Source organism: Aythya marila (genome assembly GCF_965140915.1).
Source record: "Aythya marila genome assembly, chromosome: 3".
Classification (NCBI taxonomy): Eukaryota; Metazoa; Chordata; class Aves; order Anseriformes; family Anatidae; genus Aythya; species Aythya marila.
The window spans coordinates 37,586,507-37,614,068 of record NC_139044.1 but is presented as its reverse complement, the minus strand read 5'-3'; the positions used below and the strand labels follow the sequence as shown (position 1 = coordinate 37,614,068).

Genomic DNA, 27,562 nt, shown 5'->3' with positions numbered 1-27,562 from the left:
CTGGTAATCTCATGTAATGGCCCTGGGAAGGCCTGAGATCCTTCTTTTGCTTGCCCTAAAGGGGCTGCCTTAAGGCCGTAGAAGGAGTAGGTTGAAGTATAATGTGCTCCTGCAGTCAGTAGGTGGTGAATGGACCCTTACTGATAGTTGCCAGACTGCCTCCAGGGCTCACTGGAAAACCTTTGATAGTACGCTGGGTCTCTTTTTCTGGCGGGGTGGATTTAACAAAAGTTTGGTGGCTGGAGGAGAAGGGCATCTGCTTTCAGTCAGCTGTGGAGCATTATATCGTTGACATAGGGTGAAAATAAATTATTTTGTATTTTAGAGTTTATTGGGGTGCAGATTGCTGAATTTTAAATTTAAAATGTTCAATAAGAACAATTATTTTGTCACTACTGTCTTGATAGGAGTAAGAGTGTTGTGTCACTTGTAAGTAGGGAGAATATAGGACCAAAATAAACTGAAGATTATGCTGGCCCCAGTTCCTCCATAACATGAACTAAAGTACAAGTTCATCCCAATGCTGCACTGATTACAAAAGCAGAAAGAATTTATAAGGCAAAAGGAATGGAATGGTAAAACAATAGTAATATTGTCTGTTGCCTATGGTGTCAAAATGCAAGGTAGGCAATGCATGAGAATGGTGCTTTAAATGATACTTAAGGAAAGGATTTCCTGCCTTGAGTGAAGGAACCTTCCTCATTCTTATGGCAGCTTTGCTGTAAGGGTGTCTTACAATTGAACTTTCTGGACTGAAGATTTTCCCTTCTGCTCTGCTCTTGAAGGACTTTTAAAATCTCTTCATATCGTTAGAATTTCAACAATAATGCAACGTGTAAACTGCTGTGCATAGCCACAGAAAATGTGGTTCATTTAATATGTAGTCTCTGTGCTTTCTCATGTGCTGACTTCACACTAATGAGAAGAACTTGGATGCTTTGACTAGAAAGCACTCTGAAGTTAGCAAACCAACCTCATCCTAAAAAATAACCTCCTAAATATGGGTGAAGGTCTACATCTAGCACAGTAGTTACATAGCAGGTTAATAAGTGTAGAAAGAGAAATAGGAAACAGAAAGTTAAGAGTTTTGTTTCTGTCTCACTCCAGCATCATGTTTTTGTTTTATTTCCTGAGTGACAGCAGCTGAAATAATTTTGTTTTATTCCTGCTCACTATAGACATAGAAACATGTTTTGATTGGCTTTGAAGTTAAAATGCAAAAAAGCCCACCTGATGGGGGAATTGAAATATTTTTTTCTAAAAGGCATTTGAGGTTCTGCGTGTCAGTGTCAAGTTTTAATTTTTCCTATGTGCACTAAGTGAAACAAAAAGTGTTCCCTTGTTACAAAAGAAAAAGACATACATTTTGAAAAAGATTTTATAAACAAAGGTTATTATGCACTGCTGTAAAATTGCATTATACCATAATTTTCCAATATGTTGTCTGAATATAGAACTTGAGTTGGTATCAATATGAATACTTTGAAATACAAAAAAAAAAAAAAAAAAAGCTCATATTCTGGGTTTTTCTTTGGTTTCTTTTTGTAGATTTATTTTTTAATCCGCAATTTGAAATTAATTCATCCATGTAAGTATAAATCCCTGGCTTTGTTTTTAGTATTTCAATGTGATAGGTACACATGTACAGGTAAAAGACCTGGTAAAAAAAATTAGGTTCCATTCTGTAGTCACATTTTTTTGAATTGACCTTTCAATTGATGCAGACAGTGTGTACATCCTTCTGACTGGAGGCTCAGAAGTTTTTTGTTTTTTAATACTCCACTGCATTCTTGAAAGAAGAGCCTTTTAATGAAAGCATGTGGTTGATAATGGATTTATTTTTAGTACATTTTTACATTTTATCTGCTTTGCTGCACATTAGATGATGTCATAATTCATTGATAGATACAGAGGAAAAGGCTTTGAAATTTTCCTTCAAAGTTGAAAAACTCAATACACACAAGTTATGTTACTCCTGTTCATTCTTTTTTTTTTTTTTTTCCAAACGTGGTTGTTTAAATATTTTCACATATTAATGTTATTTTGTGAGCACAAAATGAAAATTTTTCAGTGCCAAGAATGAACTAAAAAGCCTGAAACAAGATAAAAGTTCAGTTTCTTTTCCAAAACATGACCTTTATATTTTATGCTTTCAGTCTTCTTTCAAGCTGCTGCATTTATAATTTCAGTCTGCCCTGATGATGCCTGTATCACCTCCTTCATTGGTCTTTTAAAGGATCACTTTAATAATGCAATCATTCTTTATATATGTTGCTATCTTCACTAGGATGATGACATTTTAAAAAATCCACTTTGTGTATGTCTTCATATATACATGGAATGTATTTGTGTGGATATGTAAATACATAATGTAAGGTTTTTGTGGTAAACTGTGAAATTAAGAGCTGTCCTACCAGGTCAGATCAGCGGTCTATAAATGCGTTAAGTTGCTGCTGACACCATGTGTCAGCATGCAAAAGACACTATTTAGGGAGAGAGCATATAAGTGCCATTTTCTGCACTCTGTTCTCTTCCTAACTCCACCAGCATCCAAAATGGTACAAGGATGTTCAAAGGGATGTTCTGCCTTATTCCTTTTACTACCTACTTATGGAGCTATTGTCCATCACTTTTTCTAATCCCTATTTGAAGCAGGTGGTACAGTCTGCTTCCACAGCTACAGCAGCAAATGCCTGAAGTTGGCTAATCAATGTGTGAAGTTTTTGTTTGTTTCTTTCGACTCTCTGTTTTACTACCTTCATGAAGTGTCCAAGTTCTAGTATTGCAGGATTTTGTTTTCAGCAGTTCCATATTCAGCTTATCCGCCATCTTTGTGATTATGTTAATCACCTATATCCTTATATCCTATGTTAATCGCTTATATCCTTCCTCAGCCCATAAATTTTAGTCACCTATTGTAAGGCAGCTGTTTCATCTCTGTGATCATTTCAGTTACTCTTCTCTGTACTCTGCTTTCCTCCACTGCATTTTTTTTTTTTGAGTCATGAGGGCCAGACCTGCATATGATACTCGAGATATGGGAACACTGAAATTTTATGCAGCAGTAGAGCAGTACCCTCAGTCTGTTTCTTTCTGTTCTTGCCAATGGTACCCAGCATTTTGTTGTCTTTTTTTGAGTGCTGCTGTACCTTGAGGCAGTGATTCAAAGAGCTGTCAACAAAAACACACGTTGATTCTACAGAGAATTAACTCTCAGTTCGAAGGTCAGCATCATGTAGATGTGGTTTCAGATATTTTCCCCTCAAAGGAAAATATTTTCTCTTTACACTTATCTATAGTGAAGGTCCTCACCGCCTTCTTGACCACACGGTTTGAATGGTCCTTTTAATGTTTCCTTTAACCATTAGCATAGCATCTGACTACTTGAAAGAGTTTAGTCTAAGCCACAGATTGCACTGTTCCCTCCCTTCTCCAAGCCATTGATAAAGATGTTGAATAAAACTGCAGTCAGAAGTGATTGTTTGTGGGACCCTGTCGTAAAATGAAATTCTTCTGCCAGTGCTGAAATACTAAATTGTTAAGGATCTGTCAGATGAAATGTCTGTGCTCATGTATCAAGTTATTTTTGTGCCGATTCGTTTATTCATAAAGAACTTCCCTCAAGAAAATTTCAGTCTTCTTTCCTTATTCTTGCCTTACTTTCTCTAGATGTTATGCCACACTGACTTGTGCACTCTTCCTTCTTCACTTACATTTCCTCGGCTAATTCTTAGAGATGTTAGGAACATTTCTTAGGCTACCTAGTCACCTACTTCAAATGAAAAGTGCCACATGAGGCATATTCTTATAGTGTTTCCTCTAACAGAGAGTTTATTGCCCTCTGTTGTGCTTGTCAATGTGTTGGACTACCTCACAAGCAAATCCTGAGTTTTGGTTCAGACTAGAAATGCGGTTGGCAGTATTATTTTACAGATGTAGAAACAGAGTGCAAAAAATAGTCAAGAGGCAATTTAAGTGATATTTTTCTATTTTCACTTGGGAGAGAAGAAAGTTGTCCTCACTGTTGTTCCTGGTAAAATCTATCTTTACATTGGTATTGGGGTATGGCAAGCATAATGGGTAGAGGTAGTTCAGGATTAGGCTGAACCAGTGTGCCACTGTCATGGATGATATTGGCCCATTTGTGTCCTTTGTCTTGAGAGAAGTTGCAGTCCACGGGGCAGTGGAATTTCCACTCTAGGTGTCCTGTGCTCTTATTATTGCAAGTAGGAGTTGGTTTGAACTTAAGTTGACATTAACACCCTATTTTTACAAGATGAATAAATAAGAAGTAGTTTTAAGGGGATTTTAAATCAACGATTTGCTGGAATAGTTGAGCACACAACATTTACCAAACTTCCTGAACCATGGCCAGGTTTTCATTCCCGAGGTTAATTCATTCTGTTTGGTTGCAGTATCTGCTTGTAAGGTCACCAGATGGCTGAAAGTTCTGTGGCAGTAATAATAACAGGAATTTAATGTAAATGGAATGTTTCCACCTTGTAATTTCTCTCTATTGGGCTTTGAATTGCATTACACTTTCTATTAAACTTGAAACTAACCTTTTCTGACCTGGATACATTCTCTTATCTCCCAAAGTATTTTTCAGAACCATCTTTCTTTCCATACTTACAAGATAGAAGTAACACTTAAGCTACTTCAGTAACTGTCAAAGTAGGAACTTTACTGTATTCATGCACATACGCATTCCTTTTTCAGTTTATCTTATAGTGAAACACATTCTGCAAATTCCTGATGCACACATCTTTCTTTTTTATGGTCATTCTCCAGAGAAGTAAACTGCCAGGCTATTCTGTAATCAACTTTGATGTTGCAATAAATGCTGTGATCTCTAAAGTTTTTTAACCTTTAACCAGTTAAAGAACAAATCAAAGAAGCAGATTTCTAGATAATTTAAAAAGAATATAGACACAGTAGATAAGTTGAAGTCTGTGTTTGCTGTGCATCAAAACACTTGCCTGCCACAGGAAGATAGAATTTCAATGAGCAGCTAGCAGGCAAACTTGACTCAATTTGGGGATCTTATCAAAAAAAAAAGAAATACGAATTCAAAATGTGCAGATAGTTGCACATATAAGCGTGTATTCACGGGACTATGGTTTTAAATCCCCATGTTCCAGAATGCCCTGAAGCTGTCCAGTGAATGTACACAAGCTAAAGGCTCTGTACTTATGTGACTCCAGGCAGCAGGTGCAAGTCTGACTGCACAAAAGCTTTGCCCAAGTCAGAGGTCACTGGCTGCCAGTAATGTCCCAATAGCATCACCTGATGTGTGTCCCCACTCCTTGTTTCAAGAAGAGGGAACTTGCTGGTCCAGTTTTAAAATCTGCTGGCATTTTACTGGGTCTTAGGTTCAGCCTTACTAAATCCAGAGCAAAGTCTTCATCGATAACCTGGAAGGCAGTGGCCCTCTACAATCAGCTGAGACATCTCACCTGCTACATTTTTCCCCATAGCAGCTTGGCTAGTGGTTAAGTCATGCAGGGGACAACCTGTGCTTCAGGCAGATAATCTTCCTGTTCCTGACATTCCTGGGGATCACAGTGTACCAAACACTGATTGCCTTCCTTTGAGGAGTATAAACTTTATCACCATTCATTTATATATGTCCAAGCCTTTAGAAGTAGATGGCAGGCGTTGAGGGTGACCCAGTGCAGAGGCAGTGTTGTTAATGGGGTCCATCAGCAGCCTCTGATGATGCGAAGGGATGAACCAGCCCCAGGGTCCATCAGGCAGCCAGGCCAGAGGCACACCTTTGGGCACAAGTGAAATGGGCTGAAATGGAGCTCTTGGGCCCATGAGCAGGGCTGGAGGATTGTCCCTCCTAAAGGAGGCTGGGCAGGGACATTAGAGGCTGTAAGTGCTAAATTTGGTGCTACAGAGGATGACTGCTCAGTTCAGGAGATGGTCCTGTACTGATGTAGTCCATCAAGGTCCTCATTTTCCTTTATCAGTTCATGCAATCTGTATGTGTGCTGCTCTCCCAGCATTCAGTGTATAGGAAAACCTGTGCACACTTTAGTTATTCTGAAGTGGATGTATTTATTTTAATTTATATTAATTGTATGAAATGTAAACTCTTTAGTCTTTAGTTACATGGTTGTAATTTCATTATCCTTTTGTTTTGTTTTGTTTTGTTTCAAGTTTTTGCTGCATGAGACCAAAGCAAAGCATGAAACATTGTGTGTGTAATAGTGGTGCGTACAAGAAACATGAGAGAGCATGTGAAGGTTAAATTTCCCTCTCTGGCAGCTGCTCTATAGCAGAGCAGGTTATCTGGTTTCTGCTTAGCAACAGAGGCTCCACAGGGATTTGTTCAGAACATTTACCCAGGGTGGACGATCTGCCCATAAGCTGCTCTTCATGCTGACCTCCATCTCCAGATGACCAGGGAATTTTGATGATGATGTGTTTCTGCAGGGAGGTTTAAGGAAAAGCACTGAAAATCTTTAGAAAATCTCTAGATTATTATTTATTATCAGCATGTAATTAAACTGTTACCAAGAACGGTATAGGAGTAGGAAAGGTGACATAAGATGAGATAAGGAGAGGACAATATTTGTTTGGTCTTGCACCAAGCGTAAGGTTAGCAAAAGGTCTTTTAGTCAGTCTCTTCCTAAATAGGCTAATTCAGTGATAATTTTGTGTTGGTCTCTCAGAATGAAGAATACACTTTCTGAAGTGTAGATGAGCATCCCTTTTTTTGCTGCAGTCAACGCAGTGAAGCTTGCTCTGAGGGAAATAGGCTGGTTCCTTATGGTTCCCATAAGACTGGGGCTTGAGAGGTGCACTCTGTGGAGCTCAGCGCCTTGAGGTGGTTCCTGAGGCTCCAGCAGCAGCATTGCTCCAGCCCTCATCAAACGCTGCACAGCACTGAGGTTGGGCAGCAGATACCCTGCAAGCACTTTTCCAAGCACTGTTTTGAGTAGTTGTCTCACTGTTTCTCCCTGTCCATCCTCTCTTTACCCCTTCGCAGAATATACTGGCTCCCTGTGCAGAGGAGCTTTCAGTCTGCTTTGCTAAGTACAGCACCAGTGCAAAGTTGCTCCGTTGTTGGGTTTTGTTATGGTACTTTACAACTAATAATAGTATACATTTGCACTCCACATGTTTCTTTGTATTTGTGCATTCTGAATGATTGAACCTAAATATGAATAAATGTGGATCAACACGTTATCGTGCATATCACTATTACAGTAAAATGAATTAATAGCTGCAAGAAAATAAGGTCCTGAAAGAAAAGCTGGAATAAGATATTTCTGAATAGAAACATTTCTTAATTTACTTTAGAGCTGCAACATATCTATTTTTGCAGTCATAATTATTTTGTTCTTGCTCAGCTGAGTTCCAAAAAGAAAGTCTCTTTGGTAAAACTGCAAAATAATATGTTGTTTTTCTTTCATGTGATTGGAGACACCGTTACTCATAATAATGTCTCGTTTTAAGGAACTTGAAATCCTTGGTAAGTTTTTGTTAGTATAAATGCAACTGTTTTTTACTATTCAGAACATCATGTTCAAGTAAATTGTAGAATATGAGTTATTTCTGGCATCTAGGGCATAGTTTGTGAACTGATATGACACTATCTCATATAAATTTTCCATCTGGATGATCGCAGCGCAGTAGAAGTTTTTTTGTTGTGTTGTCAAGCTAGAATCAACTGTTGTCACTGGCTGACCTTTGTTTTTGAGTACGTGGGAACATTACTGAAACTCTTCACATCATAGAGAAGAGCTGTTTCTCTGGTAGTGAATATCTTTATGTTGCCAAAGAATTCATTCATCTACTTCTTTTGAATGGAGCACAGGATTCCCTGTCCTCCCCCACTGCAAACTTCCTAAAAGTACAAATGAGCCAATTCCTTACCACTTCATCTCACAAAATGTCCTATAGGACATAGTCAGTGGCCTGGTCTAACGAACCAAAAGTTAGAACATCAGGTCCTGAAACAAGGCCAAAGAATGCTGTAAAACTGCTGAATACAAAACATTATGCACCAGTAGGTGAGTCAGTGAATCATCTTACGTTGTTTTGCTTAGTGCAAAATGATTGAGTTGGTTATAGTAGTAGGGAAGTGTGGAAAAATGTAAGGGAATGCTCTGATGGGAACATTAATTATGAATGGCTTGATGAATGCAAGGGACTTGATAGCCAGCTAGAGACTGGAAAATTATCAATGCTAAAGAATAAAAAGCTTGTACTGAGGAAATGGTAGAGGACCTATATTTAGTGCTCATATTTTGCTTCCTGAGTTTCATTCAGTGATTCGTCTCCAGAAAATATATATAAAAAAAAAAAAAAAAAGCTGAGGACAATACTAGTCTTTTTACCCTCCCCACTTTATTGCTGAGACAGAATTAACAATTTAAAACCAGTAAAGAATATCTAATAGGGAGTGTTTCTGTAACACAGCAGAGCAACACAAACGTACTGTATGAGCAGTACATACACGGGCTGGCACTACTGTGGCACAGTTTTCCAAAGCCCATACAGGTAAAGAGGTTTAAAAGCTTTCAGAGAATTCTGAAATTTCTTAATAAATGCAATAATGTTCATGTCAAGTTTCTATCAGCCAAGCTAATTTGTGATACAATATATCAAATGGACTGTGTGAACTAATTTTGAACAACCTTTTGTACTCTTCTACGTCGCTTTCTTTTCTTCCACAGTGTCTTCTACTCTGGTCAAGGGCAAGTACAACTTTGAGCTAGAAGAAGGGGTGGATTTTTCTAGTGCCAAATTTTGTAGTGCAAGACCTCCTTTGTTGCAAAGGCAAAAAATTGTTGTTGCATAAGGAGAAAGGAAAATTCTATTCAACCGTGCTTTCTTTTCTTACAAAGTTTTTATCTTTTTGGTGATTTCAAAAACAAAATTATAATTCTGAGTGAAATTCTAATTCTGAGAATGTATACGCTTAGTGTAATTTAAATATGAGATATGGTTAATTATTCCTTGAAACCATACTCAACAGAATTCCTTGTCATGGTAGCTTTAATACAAGTAACTCCTTGCTAAAGGTGCTGTAGTGTCCACTGAATGATGGATTCCTTGATCTGAGAAAATAACTTCTGCATTTCAGTCAGCTGACTGCAACCCTAGAAACAAAATGTTCTGCTGCCATATATCATCCCTGTGATATAAGGACATGTCCACTCAGCTAATTATTTCCAATTGTTTGTGTGTTTTGTTTTGTTTTGTTTTTTTTCCAGCTGTAATGAATAATTTCTCAGAAAATGGTTGCTGGATGAGAATTTTGTCCCATCATTTTCATTATCTTCCTTAACGGGGTTCCTTTTCCTTGTGATAACATTGCTGCTAGGCCAACTGGCTGCATTCCCCAGAGATTTCTCTGTTATTTGTGTAGCATCTGATGAATGTACTCAGAGACGTAAACTAGATGCCCAGGTGACACAGAAAAGCAGAAATTATAAACACCAGAAATTATAAACACACAAACTTTACAGAAGCAGACCAGGGTCTGGGGAGAGACCTAGGATATGTGCTACCTCTATCTAAGCTCCTTGGTGAAATATCAACAGGTTAAAAGTTGTTCTAGAAGTTCTTAAGTGCCTTCAGAAACTACATAGTTCTAACTGGAAGACAGTGTTTATATTTTCCCTATAAGAATCAGAACAAAGGAATATCAATAGCTGCCTACACATTGTAACATTTTCCGCATAATGACATTTTGTGGGCTTGATATAATTTTCTGCAATATGCATCAGGCCATTAAATGAGAGGTCTTTAAAATTATCTCACCAGAACTATTCTTCTTTCCAAACATCACTGAAAGAAAATGAGATCAAAGAATTTCATAAAAGGCTCTTCTTGCAGCTTATCTGTCATCAAATGAAGGTATTAGGGAAATGGCCTGAGAAGCTTTTCCTACTTGATACCCCTTTTGAAGTGACTAGAACTACACAACTCGATGTTTCTGCAGAAGATTCTCGTTGTGTTTCTCCCTTTTGTGGGAGGAAGGGCACAAAAAAACATACTGCACCAGCTGGCACACTTCTGGGGTCCCTGCACTCGCCCCAGGCTATGCCTGGCCTTTCAGGGAGCAAGAAGGGGACAGCCCTTCCACTCTGCTTGCCGTGGAGCTTGTGGCTCCCAGCACTGCAGCTTGGGGCAGAGAATGGAAGATTGGCATCAGATCCCAGAAAAGTCCAGTGAGTAGAGAACACTTCTTTCCTGGATAATTTGGGGTTAAAGATGGAAAGCTGGAAGTCTTTTTTTTTTTTTTTTTTTTTTTTTTTTCAGTTGATTTCTAAAGTTAAATGGTACGGGACAGAGCTGATGAAATGGCAATGCCCATAACTTGTTCTGCACCTTCATTGCAGGTCTTTGGCTAACAAATTCCACATTTAATCCTGATCTGAGCCCCATTTGAGTTAAAGACGGTCTCAACATTAAACCCTGTAGATACTGTGTCAGAACATTAGGTATTACATATTGTATTACATATGTTGCAGAAAACAGTCACATAGGCAGAATGCTTAATATCCATCAGTGACGGGAAAAAAAGGATTTTTTTTTTTAAGTGAAAAGTAACTATAAAAATTAAAATGTTTATGCTCATATGATAATATTTTAGAGTTATGATATGAAATTTTGATCTATTCAAGAAACTCAGAGAGAGAATTTTATGTCATATTCCCACTGAGTAAAATGAAAGCTATAAGGGGAGCACCCAATGTTTTGTGCTACATTGAATTAGTCTAAACTTTAACATTTTAATAACAAGATTAATGAAATTTTGAACCATGTTTTCTTTTTACTTGACCTGGTATGAGTCTGGCACACCAACTAATATACATAGTAAATTCAGTCAAGACAATAATTTAAAGAATTAGCTATTTGGAAAAAAAAAAATAGGAAGACTGTTTTCAAACATAAGGTATTTGTAGTTTACACGGGAAAAGGCATTGTGTAAGGGTCATTGTCTCATTGGTTATTCTACTGTACATGATTGTCTGTTGCAGGTTCCAAGGGTATAGGTCTTATTCATATCCGTACCTTATCATACTCCAAAACCTGTAGTACAGATGAGGACCTGTATATTTCAAGAGTGATGCTGAAGTCAGTGGATTACTTGTTGTTACAGTAGTGTAGGATTAGATTGTTTGAATAATTGAAATAGCCAACTAAACTTTTGTAAAATATGAATGCTAAGGGAGTAATCAAATGGTGCTTTTTTTCACTACAAATTTGAGACAGGCTGGCTTCTCTTCATTTTGGACAGTTTTAGAATATTACTGGATTTGTCTTTGGGAAAATCATTAAACGATACTTCCTTTTTGAATGACAGCCCAGGTAAAACTTAATCAGCCCTTGATATTTTTTAAACAGAATAGGTGATGCCTACATGTCCTGGCTATATTTTCCTGCTTTGAATTGTAAGTTGTAGTTTCCATAGTTCTATGGCCTATTGCCTGTGCGTAGCAGTTCCCCTGTACCCCATCCAGCCAGTTTATCTCAACATATATAGATTAGCTATATTTTCCTTTTTGAGTAGTGCTATGGGATGCATTAAGAGCATGAAAAACATGCTAAATACCCACATTCTGTTCTAGGATCAATTGATACTCCGCAGGGAGGCAATATAAATCTTCCATGACAAGAGCAACATACCAGGCCTGCTTTATTAAGATTAGAGATCTCAGACAAACATCTTGCTTAAAAACCCCTTTTGAATGACTCATGTTATAGGTCAGCAAATGCTGCAATGCAAGTTTTGATAGTAATGCAGTGTAAAGGTTTTGAGAACCTCTGTACTGATTCTGAAAGCACTGTTTGGAAACTAGTCATTATATTCAATTTGTAGCTTTTTTTGGCCCTTTACATCATTTGACATGATAGGGTGGAGAGTGTTTCAGGAGAATTATTTCACTGTCTCAAGGAGGGCCAGTCATCCTTGAAACTATTTTCCAAACTTCAAAAGTTTTTGTTTGTTTGTTTGTTTTTTATCCCACAGGCTCATCATTGACATGGTATCTGAGGTCTATATAGAGTAGAAATATTTCACAATCAGTTTATAAAATCAGAAAAAAAAGAATCAGTTCTTTGCATAAGAAACAAAGGTGGAGAGCACTGAAGGGTTTCTCTGAAGGCAGTCTATAACTTGCAGCACAGCTAGGAATTGATGTTTTGACGAAGGTAAGCACAAGAGCTAATGCAAATAAGTTGCAGTAGTGAAAAGAGTTTCCAGCAGTATTTTCTCAAGTATTGAATCAGCCTGCCAATGGAGATCGAGGAGTCCTTATCAGTGGTGATTTTTAAGAGCTGGTCAGAGTACTTTCAGGAATTGATGCAATTTCTAGCTGACGGTGTTTTTCTGGCCTGTGAGGCAGAATAGGTTCAAGGAACACCTTTCAGTGCTGATGTCTCCTGCTGATGGGGGACTGTGAAGGGAACAGGACATTTCTGGCAAAGCAGGAGATCCTTCTGCAATGCAGTGTGGACAAACCTACTTCCCCTCCAGCAGTGAAAACTTGCAGCTTCTGCTTCTAAGTCTTTCTGGGCCAAGTGGAGTCCAGTCAGCAGTGCCATTCAGCTTTGCAGTTTGATCGCTGGCCCACAGCACCCAGAGACAGCCTTGCAGCACTGGGGTTACTCCCCCTTAGCTTAGGTACAGCTGAATCTGCCAGCCAGCTATAGGATAAGCTGGATGGCCTTGCAAGACTTCTCCATCCAATTTTGTGTGGTTCTCTGACCTTCCAATCTATGCAGTCTATGTCTTGATTTTGAGGGCATCCTTTTTTTCAAGGGGGGTGAAAAAAGGGTGGGGATGCAAAAAAAAAAAAAAAAAAAAAAAAAAAAGCTTTCTTTTTCTTTAAGTGGAAGATGCAAATATCCCAAATTTGTAGTCCTTGTGAAGTTCAAGATAGCAGATCCTGTGTACAGGGCATTTATTCCACGAAATCTGGGATTCACAGAATTTGTTCCCATTTTATTTGGAACTCCATGAAAGCATTGCTACAAAACAGGAAAAATATCACAATTAGCCCTGATAATAAACACTGAAGTCAGAGAGAGATAACGTATCATAGTGTCTTGTTGAAGATTGTTACTGTAAACTTCAAAAGGGAATTAAATGCAGAGAGCTTCTTGTTGTTTTCTGTAATGTTATACCAGGTATTTCTCTTGTTTTTGTGTTTGTCCTTCCTAGTGCTGGGATTGTGGAAGGTGAATCTACCGTTCTGGTTAGTTTTCTGCTCAGGGTGTTGAAGGTTTTCATTTAGTTTTGCATACAGTGTGCCTGTGCAATTTCCATCAGAAGCAGGAAATGTTTATTCAAGTCCTGAGGGGTGGGACAGTTTCTGCAGTTTTAGGTAATTTTAAACAAACTGTTTGAGCATCCTGTTTAAATAGAGTTAAGTAATCACAGTTTTGTACTAGTTAGAAAAGAATTATGTACATGCATGATATGAATAAAATATCGTCTTACACAGCATACCAATGATGTGATATATTTATCTGACTTCTTGTGCAATAAGAGTTATATCTTTGACTTTTGTTTTGGTAACAAGTTTACTGGCAAAACATATTCCATTACGTAACAGTACTCTATTAGAAAATAAACTATTTTGTATTTAAATTCACCTGGTTTTAGTACACATACTAATTTCCCTGATATTTTAGTACACATACTAATTTCCCTGATATTTCCAGTAACCTTTGGAGAAATCTAATTCAAATATGACTCTCTTAAATTGGGAGGGAAAAAGTATATTCACACAAACAACTTAGTTTAGGGATCTAGTGAAAATCAGGAAGAAGTTGTTCCTACCCAATTGTATGAGAAACATAAAAGAAAGAAAAAATGGTATTTGGAGTAGGCTGATAAGGTTTATCAAGTGCACATTTTACTCAAGATGTATGTTTGATGCCTTTTCTAAATTGTGTACTTGTAAGTGTTGTGAGAGTTGAACTGAGAGACAAAAAACAGTAGTGAAAAGATTTATTCTCAGAGTTGTAACGTAGATATACATCTCACATTTGAAACTGGAAGACGGATTGTGTGTGTTTTTTTGTTGGTGGTGTGGGGTTTTTTGTTTGTTTGTGGTTTTTGTTTTTGTTTTGTTCTGTTTTTCTATTGGGTCCCCCAGTTGATAGGACTTGTTTGAAAGAAAAAAAAATGAGTTTGTACTGTTGAGATTGTGAAAAATTATTGTACTTGGCCTTATGGTTATCAACGCATTGTCTTTAAGCTACATTCTAATGTTAATGAGATTTTAATTGGAAAACAAACAAAGGACAGACAGGTTAATGGATAACAATTAAAAAAAAATCTTTGAAGGGCTACACAATAATTTATGTAAACACTACATCAAAGTCATTCCGTGTCTAAGCTTTCATACAGGGTTTACGTAGAAGCCAGTTCCTCAACAATGGTATTATTCTACATCTGAACAACTAATAGACTGTGTACTGTCATCTGTTAAATCAAAATTGATTGGCAAGATTATCTGGTCTTACTAGTAGGGAGGTCTTAGTCATTAATCACAGCTCCACAGAAAGGAGCTGAATTGAGTCTATTATGTCCTGAGAGTTTATTATTTTGGATGTTTCTGGAAATTATCCCACTTTTCCCAAGTGAAAACTTACACATTATTCCAAAATATATAAAAGGTAGAAGCTCTACTCAATGGAACTCATAACATCTGAAACCAAGTAAATATACAGCGGTGGCAGCAGGAGGATGGCACATAATATATAGGCAAATATTAACAAAATGTGTATGAATACAATCAGAGAAAGCATCTCTGAAGAGGGTAATGGATAACAAGCAGAATAAACAGTAGTGTGTTAGAAATATTTGCTGTAGAGCTGAAGGATGACTGTTTTGAATCCCAAGGAGGATGAAAAACAAAATTAGGGCACAAATGCATTAGTAGAATGAGAGAGAATATGAAATAAAATTTCTAGTTTAAGTGACAAGTGGGCTTCTTCTCCAGAGAGTGATTGCAACGAAGAACAGAAGAGGGGTTTCTTTTGAGCTCAGTTCTGACAACATAAAGCATGCAGAAGGATATCTCATTAATAAAGTCAAGAGGTGAAACTTGAATAATAGAGGTGTTCAGACAAGCAGTCATACACTTTAATTTGGTAGTTGAAGCCACAGTCAGAAGATACTGTGAAAATACAGAGTAAGGTTGAACATTTTTTTACTTGACTTGTAGCCTGTTTACCCCATGTCCCCTTTTAAAATCTCTTACCCATGCTCTCTGCTCTGTTTTTCTTTCCATTTATTTTTTTAAGTATTCTCATTCAACCATACCTTTTGAGAAACTCAAGGAAAAGCAGGTATGATTAAGGACTAAAATAAACTCTGTAAAAGAATCTAATTTCTTCAGAAAACATATTGGCTTACTTTGCAGTACTTTTGTGCTTTATAGATGCCAAGAGAGGATTAATCTATAATGTCTTTGTTTGTGATTTTTCCTTTTATTTCAGTTTATATAATTAAATAGTTCCCAGGACTCTTTACGTTTATTTTTTTCACCAAAACATGCTTCTCAAATGTTATGAAAATTAAGTCCAGAAATAATGCAGTCTAAATTGAATCCATTCCGTTTTTTCTTGGAACATGATCAAAAATAAAGTCATAACTTGTATCTCACTTTTAACTGAGTAAACATTATGTTGTTCCTTAATGATGCATAATTCTTCAGGGTGTTCACACTATGTTCTCCCACTTAAATACCTGAATATATCCTGGTGATACATGTAGCAAGATGTATATAATAAGGCATAATTCAGTTGTTTCACAACTACTGTTAGAGGATGAAATCATGTCTTCATTGAACTCATAAAGGTCTTGGATCGCACTGTGTACATGCATACATTATGGCAGAAAGGATATATTCAGAGTGATAGTAGCCTGTAGTTGTGAGAATCAGAAGAAAAAAAAAAAAGAACTTACCAATCTCAGCTAATATTAATAAAATATTCTTTCTTCTTTTGAATATTCTTTTTATGTAAATTTGAGTGCCAACTGACTGTGTCATTATCCTGACCAACAAACAAACAAAAAAGTAGCTTTAGGAAAGTAGCTTTTTATAAGGAGTGGTTATATTTCATTCAAAAAGATGTTATCTTCTATGTTAAAACACTGGCCTGCTGTGCATGTTGTACATCTCTTTTATTTACCCCATGTTAGTGCTTGAGAATTAGTATTTTTCTCCTCAAAAAATCAAACCCTTTCCCAGACTCATTACAGAGAATAGAACCGTCAAAGTTGTTTTGGTTTTGTGTTGGTTGATTGTGTGTTGTTTTGTTGTGTTTTGTGTGTTTTGTTTTGTTTTTGTTTTTTTTCCCTGTGAATTCTGATTAGGAAGCTGAAATGTGTACCCAGGAAAGCTAAAGAAATAACCTGAAATAAGAATGTGTAGCAGAAAAAAAATGCAACAGCATAGCAATATCAATCGTAGAGCTATGAATTGCAGTTTCACTAGGTATACTTTTGAAGAGATGGTCAACTAAGCTGCAGAATCTGAAAGGATAAGATCTCCTCACGTGAGAATGATATATGCATTGAAAGAAAGATGGGAAAAAGGAGAATGCATTGACCAGCTCTGGTAATGGAGCTGCTGCTAAATATTTGCTTAGACTGTTTAACGACAAGATATTCTGCTAAACAGTCCAGGTGTAATTTTCAGTTGGCTAAACTGGAAATTTACTACAAAGGACTGAACCAAAATAAAGGAAATTGAAGTTTGAACTAATATATAAATTCTGATATTTAGAATCAGCAATTACGTGTTTGGTGAATGTCACAAAAAAAAATGGCTTTGTCTGGCTAAAACACTGAAATATTAATATTAAAATTATTAAATATGTATTCTGATATATTAGGAAATGGTTCTGGTCTAAAAAGTTGTGCAAGCCAGCCTTTATTTTTGTACACTGGCACTGGCAGTTGGAAGAGTGGTATCACCACTGGGAGCAGCAGCTTCCAGCTTAATGGCAAATTGAATCTCACCATTTGGGAGTCGCAGCTGTAAAACATAGCACAATCTCTTTGCATCAGCATTGTTTTATACTTGCGATATATGTGCAGAAAAAGGGTAGCTACACAGGCCATGAGTATGGCTGCTCAGGGGAATGTGAATTGCAGCTTCCTTTTCCTGTTGTGCCCACTCACATAGACTGTTGACTTTGGAAAGGTTAAAACAGCAGTGTAAGAGGGTCCAATTTCAGCAAGCATTAGAAGCTACTTTAGCCAAATGTTAGTCAGATTTACCCCAGCAGTCAGTCCAAATAGTTTTTGTGCTTGAAACAGCGCACTGTATCTATCCATGTAAAATTGCAATGTGTTGCAAAGGGACACTTGTACCAGAAGTACTCATCGGAGATGCTCTGTCACTAGTGCACTGATGAGGACCCTAAGGAAGGCCAATGCCTGCATCTTTTGCTTAGGGATGTTGTATCCTCTTATATTAGGCTGCAGTACCAATATAGCTAAAGTTTTGACTTACTCTATTGCAAAACTGACTGCATTTTGTGTTATCCTTCAGTTCCAGCTTCTGAAATTATAAGATCATCTGAGAGCTATCAGATTTTCTTTTAAAAGCAGAGCTGTAATTCTCTCATGGGTACCAGAGAGGAATCAGACATCACACAAGGACCTGTATTTTTGCTTAAAGCAAGCAAAGATGGTGATCATTACACCCTACTAAAACGTCAAGAGATCCACACCATGATTTTGAAAGTTTCATATCAGTAATATAGAACACTGCAAAAAGAATAAAGACATGGCTCAAAAGCCATGCTCTTTTGAGTTTATGATACAACCAAAAGCTTTGATGCAATTCTTCAGCAGGTTTTTCTTAATATAGAATGGTAAGAAAAATGTTGGAAAATGTGCCAGTACTGTTAGCAATGTTTTACCAAGAACGCCAGTCCACCTGGATTCTGAATTTGATCCAGTCTGCCACTTGTGTTCCCAAGATATACAGATAAAGGCATGAGATTTTTTTTCTGCATCCTCTTTCTGTAATCAGCAAAAAGTCAGCAAAACATATCTAGTCTCCTCCAGGAAACAACCCTGATAAGTATAGCATCTAGGCACTTAATGAGCTGGATTAATGCATGTGCTTAAGTGTAAGCATATTTTTAAGTGCTATGCTTTGAATCTGAGCCCTAGAGTAGATGATTAAAGAGAAACAGCAAACATTTATGATTTCTGGGCTCTTCTCTATAAACTGTGTAATCTGCAGGCTTGGATTCACTGGTGGGAGGCTAATTAACTTCTGTGTTGTTGGATTTGTCTGTCCAAAGCAATGCAGCATCATCTCCTTTTCTTCAGTCCTGCACATCAGACACCACAAGCCAAAGCCAAACTGCAGTGTTACATGGAAGTTGGAGAGGGGCTCCTTTACCTGAAGTCCCATGTTTGCAGGCCTGTGTATTGTGTGGCTGGAGAAGGACATGTTTGTTTCCCGTGAGCTAACGCAGAGCAAGCAGTGTGTGCTCAGATCCCTTCCCGCATTACATGAGAATTATCTTTGCCTCTGTCTAAACTCTTGTGCATGGATGTAGATATTTAACAGTACGAAAATAAAGAATCTGAAGGTAGGCTTACAAAGCAAGGGCCAGCGGGAAAAGAGCTGAGGATTTAGGGCTGTTAGTACAGATTAGGGAAATCTGTGCAAATGAGTAAGAAACAGTTAAAAAAAATATGATCTAAGTTATTCCAAGTGTATGCATGTCGTTTCTTTGCTTATGCTTTCATCTGCATTGTCAGTTTAAATCGTAAAAGTTTTAAGATGCTGAGCACATATTTACTAGTGTTCTCATTTATGACTATTTTGCTGAATGCTTGAATTTTGGATTTATTTATTTTTTTATGAAACATGCCGAAAGGGGGGTGGTTACCCGAGAATCTCAGTTACTGTTTGCAAATAAAGTTAATTTTTGGTTCTCCGTGGAGTAAGGCTTGAAAACTTGAACTTCAAAACGATAGGATCAGAAGCAAATAAAGCAAAGTCAATGTATATTTTAATAGCGTAATTATATTCCAGTGTCTTATGAGATTATGAGGCAATTTAAAGTTATGAGTGTTTGGGATTGGCAGCACTAGTTTCTATAGCTTAACCGTTCTATTTCATTTTTGCGTAATTTGGGAAAGATACTTTGGAGAAGTAATAAGGAACCTGAAATTTCCCCAGCAGCTCTTCATCAGTTGACAGAAATGACTCTCTCTTTATTATTACGGCTGAATTTAAAAAGAAGCAGCAGCATATAAGAGTCTCCGTTATTATGTAAAATTGCTTATAATTCCATATCTATATGTTTATGCATTGAGAGGTGTGTGTGTTTCTATTGCTTATGACTACATTTGGATTCTGTTTCCCTTTTCTCATTTCCCTTTGAGACGTTTGTCACATTTTCTTTAGGTTTGGGGGTTTTTGGTTGTCAGCTTTTCCTTTTCCAGAATTGCAGTGTCTGTTTCTTTCATTTCTTGACGCAAATGCTGCAGTCGCCTGAAGTGTAGCTTCAAGCAGTCCTTTGTGTGACTAAAAGAAATTAGCTAAATAGCACTGTTTAATTAATTTCAGGACCGCCTCTTTTTCGTCATGGAATATGTAAATGGAGGAGACCTAATGTTTCAAATCCAGCGCTCACGCAAATTTGACGAACCTCGATCCCGCTTTTATGCAGCAGAGGTCACATCAGCACTCATGTTTCTTCACCAACATGGCGTCATCTACAGGTACTTTTTTGATCAAAAATAAAGTATTCCTGAGGCTTGGGGCTGGTTTTGGCTGTAATCCTCTGTCTCTTAGCAACCAGATTTAGATTAGTTGTTTGTTCCAATTTGCTTACATAGAACTTTTTTGGCTGTTTATCATGGAGAATGTTAACATTTGAATAGCCTCTGCAGCAGTCGCCAGCTGTGTGTGCCAGTTTTGTATTATAGTACAAATAAAGCGTTTTTGAAAAAGCTTGGCACATTGTGACCCAGAGGCGACCTTTCTGCAGATCAGCGCAATCTCTTCACTTTCCTCTCTGTGCCATAGATTTCCTCTCGTTTTCTAACTCCCTGCCACTTCCTGAGTTTGTTTGTCCTAGTTGTCTCCACTCTGATACAATCAGGATAGTAGTTTGCAGTGCTGTACTTATGCCCCTTCCTCTTGACTGTTTGGGTGAAGTCTTAGTCACCATCAGGAAGTGGCTCTTTGCAGACAATTTTGATTTGCTTGCCAGTTACCCCTATCTATTTGATCCCCCACCCCTGTAAATCTCAAATCTTGAACACACATGCACAAACACAAAAACATGCATATTGTTGCCGCGTTATGAAGAACGAGCTTAGGGATAGGCATTTATTATTTAAAATAAGGAATCACTTTGAAAACTTTCACCCTTATGTCAATGCCTTTAGTAAGTCCTTTATCTTGACATTTTGCCCTTCTGTTTTATTTTGTTTGCTTTTAGCAACCTGTCATTGCTTGCGATAAATTCAGGCTTTCACAAGCAGTGTGGTTTATAGTTTTTGCAATAGAGGTCTGTCCTGACTAGTAAATAAATTCTCAGTTCTAACTGTTTTTGTATTCATACCCTTTTCCAGATTATCAGTTTTCATTTGAGGTAGGACAGACAGTCTTGGATCTCATCAAGATAAGGGTGTTGAAAATGTCACATCCCTAGACTCATTTTAAGGCTGCTCTCAAGAGTATTAGAAATTGAAAGAAGTGAATTTTAAATGTTTAGTAACCAGGACTGAGCAGCAGCTTCCATCAGAGGCCATTGGCTTTCCCACCAACTGGGATGAAACTTCCCAGAAAATGGGTCTTTCCAGAGACATCACAAATAACAGGAGATTGCATCTTCTGAGGAAAATAGTTATCACTGTCAAAACAGTCTCAGTCAAAAATCCAGTTTCCTTTAGAAAACTTTTTGCTAGCTGTTCTTTGCCATCTGTTATTAACACTACTATGATGTTTGCATACTGGGTTGGAATTTCTCTTTCACCACTTTGCCTAGGTTTATTTGAAGTGCTGAAGATCCAACACATTTATTTCTCTTGCTGCCCATAGCACATTTCCTACTCCATCTCTGCATTTATTTTCAAAGCTATATATTTGTACATTAGGAACATGGCAATTTCAAAATTATGTGAGTATCCATTACAAGGGAACAGACAGGTCTGATGCTTTAAAAAGTGAAGGATTTGGATGATTTGTTTCCATACAAAGACTTGAGTTTACTTCCTCTTCCCAAAAGCTGGAATTTAGACTCTTTGTAAACAGTGGTCAGTTTAGTGATTTCTCTGAAGCAGCAAGAAAGAAAATCCAAATTGGTAAAATTACCTTCCAACTTCTTTAAATGAAAATACATTCATTTTCCTTCTTTCCTCCTCTCCCTTCCCTCCTCCTGTCCTTTAACACACATCCCATTTCTCATTCTCTTTTCTCTCTCCAATTCTCCTTGTCTTCTGTGTAGCTTCTGCTGTGTTGGCTCCTCGCTGCTTTGAATCACTTTGTGTGCATATGTTCTTCCTACAGCTTTTTATCATGGTCAAAATATTTCAATCCCAAGATAAATGTCATTATGATGAAACAGTGCTTTGTAATTTAAACTTTGCAAGGTGCTCTCAACTTCTGATTCAGAGCAATGCTGACATGTCTTTGGCATGCTACAGTAAAACACTAACATTGTAAGTGGCACGTTATATTAGGTGTAGTCAGAAGAGGTAAAAGAAGAGGAATAGCATGGGTTGTAGGACAAAAGTAGTAACTAAAAAACAGTAACAGGAAGAACATTAGGAATACACCTTGTTGTATTCTGCTTTGACACAGGCTTTTAGATGTGGACATAATTAAGTCCATAAAAATAGGTCATTTTCTCAACCGGGAGGCTCAAAGAGCTTCAACAATACATAAAATCTATAATACAGTTACTCCATAAAATGCAAGTAGAAGGAAGAAGCTAGAGATTATCTGAAAAAAAAAAAATCATATAAAAATGTCACAATTCATTCGTAGTGTGCCAGGCCCTAGGAGAATGTATCTGTTGATATGTTTTAGAATAGTTGTCCTGCACAGAACAGTTTCAGAATGGTTATTCAGAACCCGATTGCCTCATTTATTACAATATTAATTATGCATTGGGATCAAGTCATTCCTTTACATCTCCAAAGCTCTTATTAGCTGCCAAGCAAGGAGAGGAAAGGAAAAATGAGAAACATAGACAGAGAGAGAGAGAGAGACACTATGCTTTTGAATAACTACTAGTCATAACCACCTAACCTGCCTTCAGATATTTTAATAAAGAATACTTGTCTTCTGTGTAATTATATCTCTAGAAAAAACATTGTGGTATGAAATTAATGGTTATTCTCCAAAGTGGGAAATGGTGCTTGTGTGGGCAATACTTCAAGGAAAGAGGGGAATATATAAATAAACTAAGATGTTTGATGGAAATGCAGGTTTCAAAATAGCTGCTATAGCTTCTGATCTTTTTTCAGACATGTATGTGGAAGTATTTGTTTGGAACTAAACACAGTTATATTTTTGGAAGTAAATAACTAGCTTTAGCTTGTGCTTTGGCTTGTTGGCTAGATTTTTAGAAAGTGCTATGATGATACAGAATGCTCATCTTTTTTAATAACTAGTTTATCCTCATTTCCCCTGAAGTTCAAAGAGAATGCTAGCTCCCTGTTTGGCAATAGAAATTATTCTGTAAGTTCACATCTTAGCAACTGGCACAGCTGTTCCCAGGCTTATCCAATTATCTGTGTGCTCACTGGAGTTATGTGCCTTCCTTTTGTTTATGGAGTTTTTATTGGAAATAAAGATGAAGCTCATAATTTTTATAAATAAAGATTCTGTTGTTCCTAAATTCATCCTGTATGATAGACAAACTTTAGGATTATTTTCAGTGTGGCCTTTTTGAGGGTATAATGTTACTCTCGTTGTGTCAAAAACACTTTAGCAACTTAAGGAAAATATTTGCATTATCCTGCCCCCTTCCCTCTCATCTGGCATGCAACTATTCAGGCACATATCAAGTTGGGGCCTGATAATACAAGTAGAGTCAATCAGAAACTACAGAAATTTCAATAGCTGTTTCTGGCAGTTGTTGCTGTTCATGTTATGTAATTGCACCACTTTGAAAAAACTTATCCAAGCTTTAGGTAGTAAGGGCTAGACTGCATCTCATTTTGCTTGCAAGCTGAACTGGACTTTGAATTCAGTGTTGAAAGGCTGAGGACTATGTTCACCGTCACCTGTCTCTGGAATCTGGTGTCGTCATCAGCTTCATGTGTCTTCTCATATGCGGAAGATGCACCAAACTGGGTGTTAAGAAACAGTGAGTTCCATATTTCCTCTTCTACTGACTCTATACTGCATCACTGTGCACTTTCCATAGACACGTAAATGTTACGTGTTCTCATTTAACCTACACGAGCTGGGCCGAGTACAGGAATTCCTGAGTGGGTATCTCTGGCTCTCACTGTAGTTCAAGTGAGGTGACACAAGCGACCCTTTCTGGCCTGAAATACATTAAAGAATTGATGTCTCCCCAGGTGAGGACATCTGTATGAGAATGGGGTGCCACCTCATGAACATGCAAACCAGTGTCCCTTGTTAATGTTTGATTTAGGGAATAACAGTGTGAGCTACAAATCTTGTTTCAGTGAAGACATGAGGGGCCAAGAGCTGCATGTCGTGGTGGTCTTTATCATGTTCCAAGACTATCTGAGTAATTAAATGGGATGTTCTCTCCAAAACACTGAAGAAGGAAACTGAACATACACAATTTCCATTTACCCGAGAGGATGAAAAATAGTGTCACCTGCTTTGGGTTAACTCATCCTTTTTTGATTTTGAATGTAAGGTCTGTGAGAAGACTTTGCCTTCAAATTGTCCAGCACCTGGTCACAGCAGAGCCCTTTTTCATAACTTTGGGTTATCATGTTGCTCACTAATACGAAGTACCAACCCAGCCTGTAACTTGCTGCAGCTTTCTGAGGCTCTGTGCACTCTGTAATTAGTATGTCGGTTGTCATGAAGGCTATATTAACACTGAATTGAGGAGGATGTGAATATAAGTATGCTGATGCCAATCCTTGAATGCCTCCAGGCGTTTTTCGTACACAAATACCCCAAAAACTTGTTTGAACACGAACTGCATTTTTCCTTGGATGATCAGTTTTCCTGGCATTCCCATTTATCAAGGCAATGCACACCAATGTTTTAGCAAGAAGAACCATCTAAAATTGAAAGCACTTTTATTAGTGTGTTTTTACGTGAAATAAGAATATTTAGAAAGTCTGACTTCAGTGGTGGTTGTATGATTCAGTGCAACCTTGGCAGAGTAATGAGGAGTTATATTTACACTGATGAAAATGCTGCATGGTCAGTGGTTAACACGTTAAAAGTCATCATTCTCCCAAGTTACCTCACCATGTTATTTCTGAATAGTAGTAACCAAATAAAATTCCCTTCCCCCACTTTCTTTGGCCGTTTAAAACACAAAGCTCAAACTCGGAGGCACTTAGACAGGCAGCGTGTTGGTTTAAGTGTGTTTGTAACTATGTAAAGATTATCTTATTGCTAATCTAAACAATTAAAGTTTAAATTGCTGCTTGAGCTATGGCTCATGAAGGAGGGCAAGAAACACCACGTACCTCATATAGCATATATAGACCTAAGCCCAGGAATATCCTGCGCTCTACCCCTTTCCCTCGTAAACTGCCCGTTACAGGAGTCTGCTACAGAGAAGGCACAGTTTGCTTCTGGCTCCAGTGAGCAACAACCTATTTCCATCACCCTTGGTAAAGGCAGGAAGCAAGGCGTGAATTGTGCGGCTGTGTGTGTGTGCGGCTGAGTCCCAGTGCACCTGGGGACAGTTGCCGAAGCCGTGCCACCGGCCCAGAGCTCCTGGCAGGATTTGCACCCCAGCTACATGTGTGCTCTGCTCTGCACGGTCTAGTTTCCCAAACCGGGTGTGAGCTCTGATGGGATTTTATTCAGTGGCCTCCTGCCCTTTTTGCACATTTTCTTGCTGTGTCTAGGCAGGCCAGCAGTCGTGAAAGGCATAAATAAGCAGGATGTCTTCCCGCAGGAAAAGGCAGTGGGCTGGGGTGGAGAGGAGCCGGGCCGAGGGAGATGTGAAGCAGGAAGAAGGGTTGGTTCCCAGGCTTCTGGCATTCGGACCAAGGGAGTCCACCCTGCCATCTGCCTAGCTTCTGCATTGTGCTAAAGGCTGCTGTCATATAGGAGCGCCTTTGACAAGGTTTCCAGCTGTGGAAGGACGAGTAAAGACTGTGGGAATAGGATATGAACCCCATGGTCTTGCCAGCAGTAAAATGCTTTCTAAATTTCTCCTGGTTTTGGAACATAAGAAAGTCCTTAGTTGGCTCTCACGTAGGAGTTGGGTCTGAGAGGCACAGTGCTGGGCAGTTAATATTTAGAAGGCCAGAGCAGCAACATTGACCTCATCTGGGGAAAGACAAGGTACTTCCAGGGGGAGTTCCCAGTAGCAAGGTCAGCATTGTTTTTTCGCTTCTTGTTTATTTGGTGCAAGATTTTCTTGTTTAATGACCGTTTGTATAGTGCTGTATTGTGTAAATAAAGCTATGACCTTTACCTTCTGATAACAGTATAGGAGTGAGTTAATGTTAAATGAGAGAGGGCAGGGAGTGGGAATCTGCCAGGGTTAATGCCAAGTTTACATTCCTGTGAGGGCAGCCATGTTCCGGTACGCTCAGTAGAAAGGGCGACAGCACTTCTGAGCAGATAATAGCAGCAAAATGCTATAGATCATATTTATATTTACTTCTAGATGAATGTCAGTGATTTTAGATGATTGATGTCCATCCTTTATTTCTATAACAGGAAAAAATGTGCTATCTTTCTGCATTTGATAAGAAGATTTTAACTGAGAGAAGACTATACAAAATAAAAATCCACAGGAGTTACAGCACATGTAAAATTGAAATTTACTGACATAAGGCAATCTCTGCAGCTTTCCTAAAACACTGAGGCATTGCTTTGTTTCTACAGAAGCGTGTACACCAGTTCCAAACAAAGTCACATTCTTCAAACAATTTTCTAACAGAAGAAAAATAATGTTTTTTGTTTCTCATTGCATTAAAACTCTGAAGGTCCCTCCTAAATGTGATTCTGTCAAAAGACAAAAGTTTGGACTGGATTTTGCTGTGCCCTTCAATCAAGTCTGTCTTCATGCAATGGAAAATATTTCTATAACCCAGTTCTAGTGATGTTGAAACTATGTCACGTTAAGGGTGAGGCTTTGCCTTTTTGCATGCTATCGAATGCATCTGCCAAAGTCTCTCAGTAATACAGAGAAGGGCACAGCAAACATGGTTCTAAGGTGACAGGCATTTCACAAAGTTTTTGTCACGATTTTAAGATGCAACAGAAAAGTTGGAGAGTACTGCACTGTGTTAGATGAAAACATGCAAGGAATTCTATTTGGTGTTTTAAAAATGATATTAGAAATACTAAACCTTTAAAATTGGATGATACACTTCAATATAGACATTTACATACAACTTTTTGTATGTAAATATCAGAACCTTGCTACTTTTGCCTCAAGGTTTGCATTTATTCTCTTTGCCCACTTTTTCCCCTGCTTTAGGCTCCCTCCTTTTTGTAAAAAGGCTTATCAGTTAGACACTGCTCCAGCAAACATTTCTGCCTGCAGATCACTGTCCTCATAGGCTGATTTCCATTTGGTGAGATTATTCGCACTTACCTAGTGCACAGCTTCCTGGATGGGTTGGGACCCTTCACCTGGATTTTCATGTTGCAAATGTGTTTATTTTAAAATAAACTCTTTATTATTAAAAACCATATGTTATTTTGATTACCTCTGCAAAAGTATATGGAAAATAAAAATTTAGCCAATCTGACAGGTAAAGTAACTGATTTATCATTTGAAACTTTTGAAAACTTTAAAAATGCCCATTTAGCTGACCACTTGTACTCTTACATAAGAAATAAGAAATAATAATGCTTGCTAGGAGATTAACTAAAATGTACTAATGAGGTAAAACAGTGAAAATGCAGCCAGTAAGAAACCCAGCATTTGGGGGAATATTTCAAAGTGTTTGCTGCTACTAGAATAAACAGTACTGGGATTACATCAGAAGGACCTTGGACAGACTAGGTGCAGTCTAACCAGGGGAATCAGAAAGTGGAACAGAATAGGTCAGGTGGTCATTATTGTGCTGAAAATGACCTGAAAGGTGAAGAGTGACAAATGGTAAAGATGTTAGAGTCGCTTAGCGTATCTTCTTGTATCAAAACTGATGCCTGCCCTGTCCTTTGCTGTCAGTGTTTCCAAACAGGCAGCTGCCCAGAGCAGCAGACAGTGGCAAAGGTGCGTTGTCTTCAGTGATAGAAAGAGATCCTGCTGCTGTCAGAGTTTCAATTAAGCATTGCTACCTGAGGTGCACTGGCTTAGTAGGGATTGATGATCGCCTGGGTGTATCTGCACCGATACATTCAGGGACAGATGGTGCCAGGCATAGCCACTCTCCTGCCACTGCTCACTCTCCTGC

General features: G+C 38.0%; 1 protein-coding gene across 1 annotated transcript in view; it reads left to right on the top strand.

The window, feature by feature from the left end:
* The window catches only part of PRKCE (protein kinase C epsilon), a 296,885-nt gene that overhangs the window by 222,581 nt on the left and 46,742 nt on the right, over nt 1-27,562 (top strand). Inside the window, exon 11 of the mRNA XM_082756305.1 lies at nt 19,584-19,738. Within this exon, the coding sequence (XP_082612431.1) occupies nt 19,584-19,738 (155 nt within the window). The remainder of the gene's footprint in view (nt 1-19,583; nt 19,739-27,562) is intronic.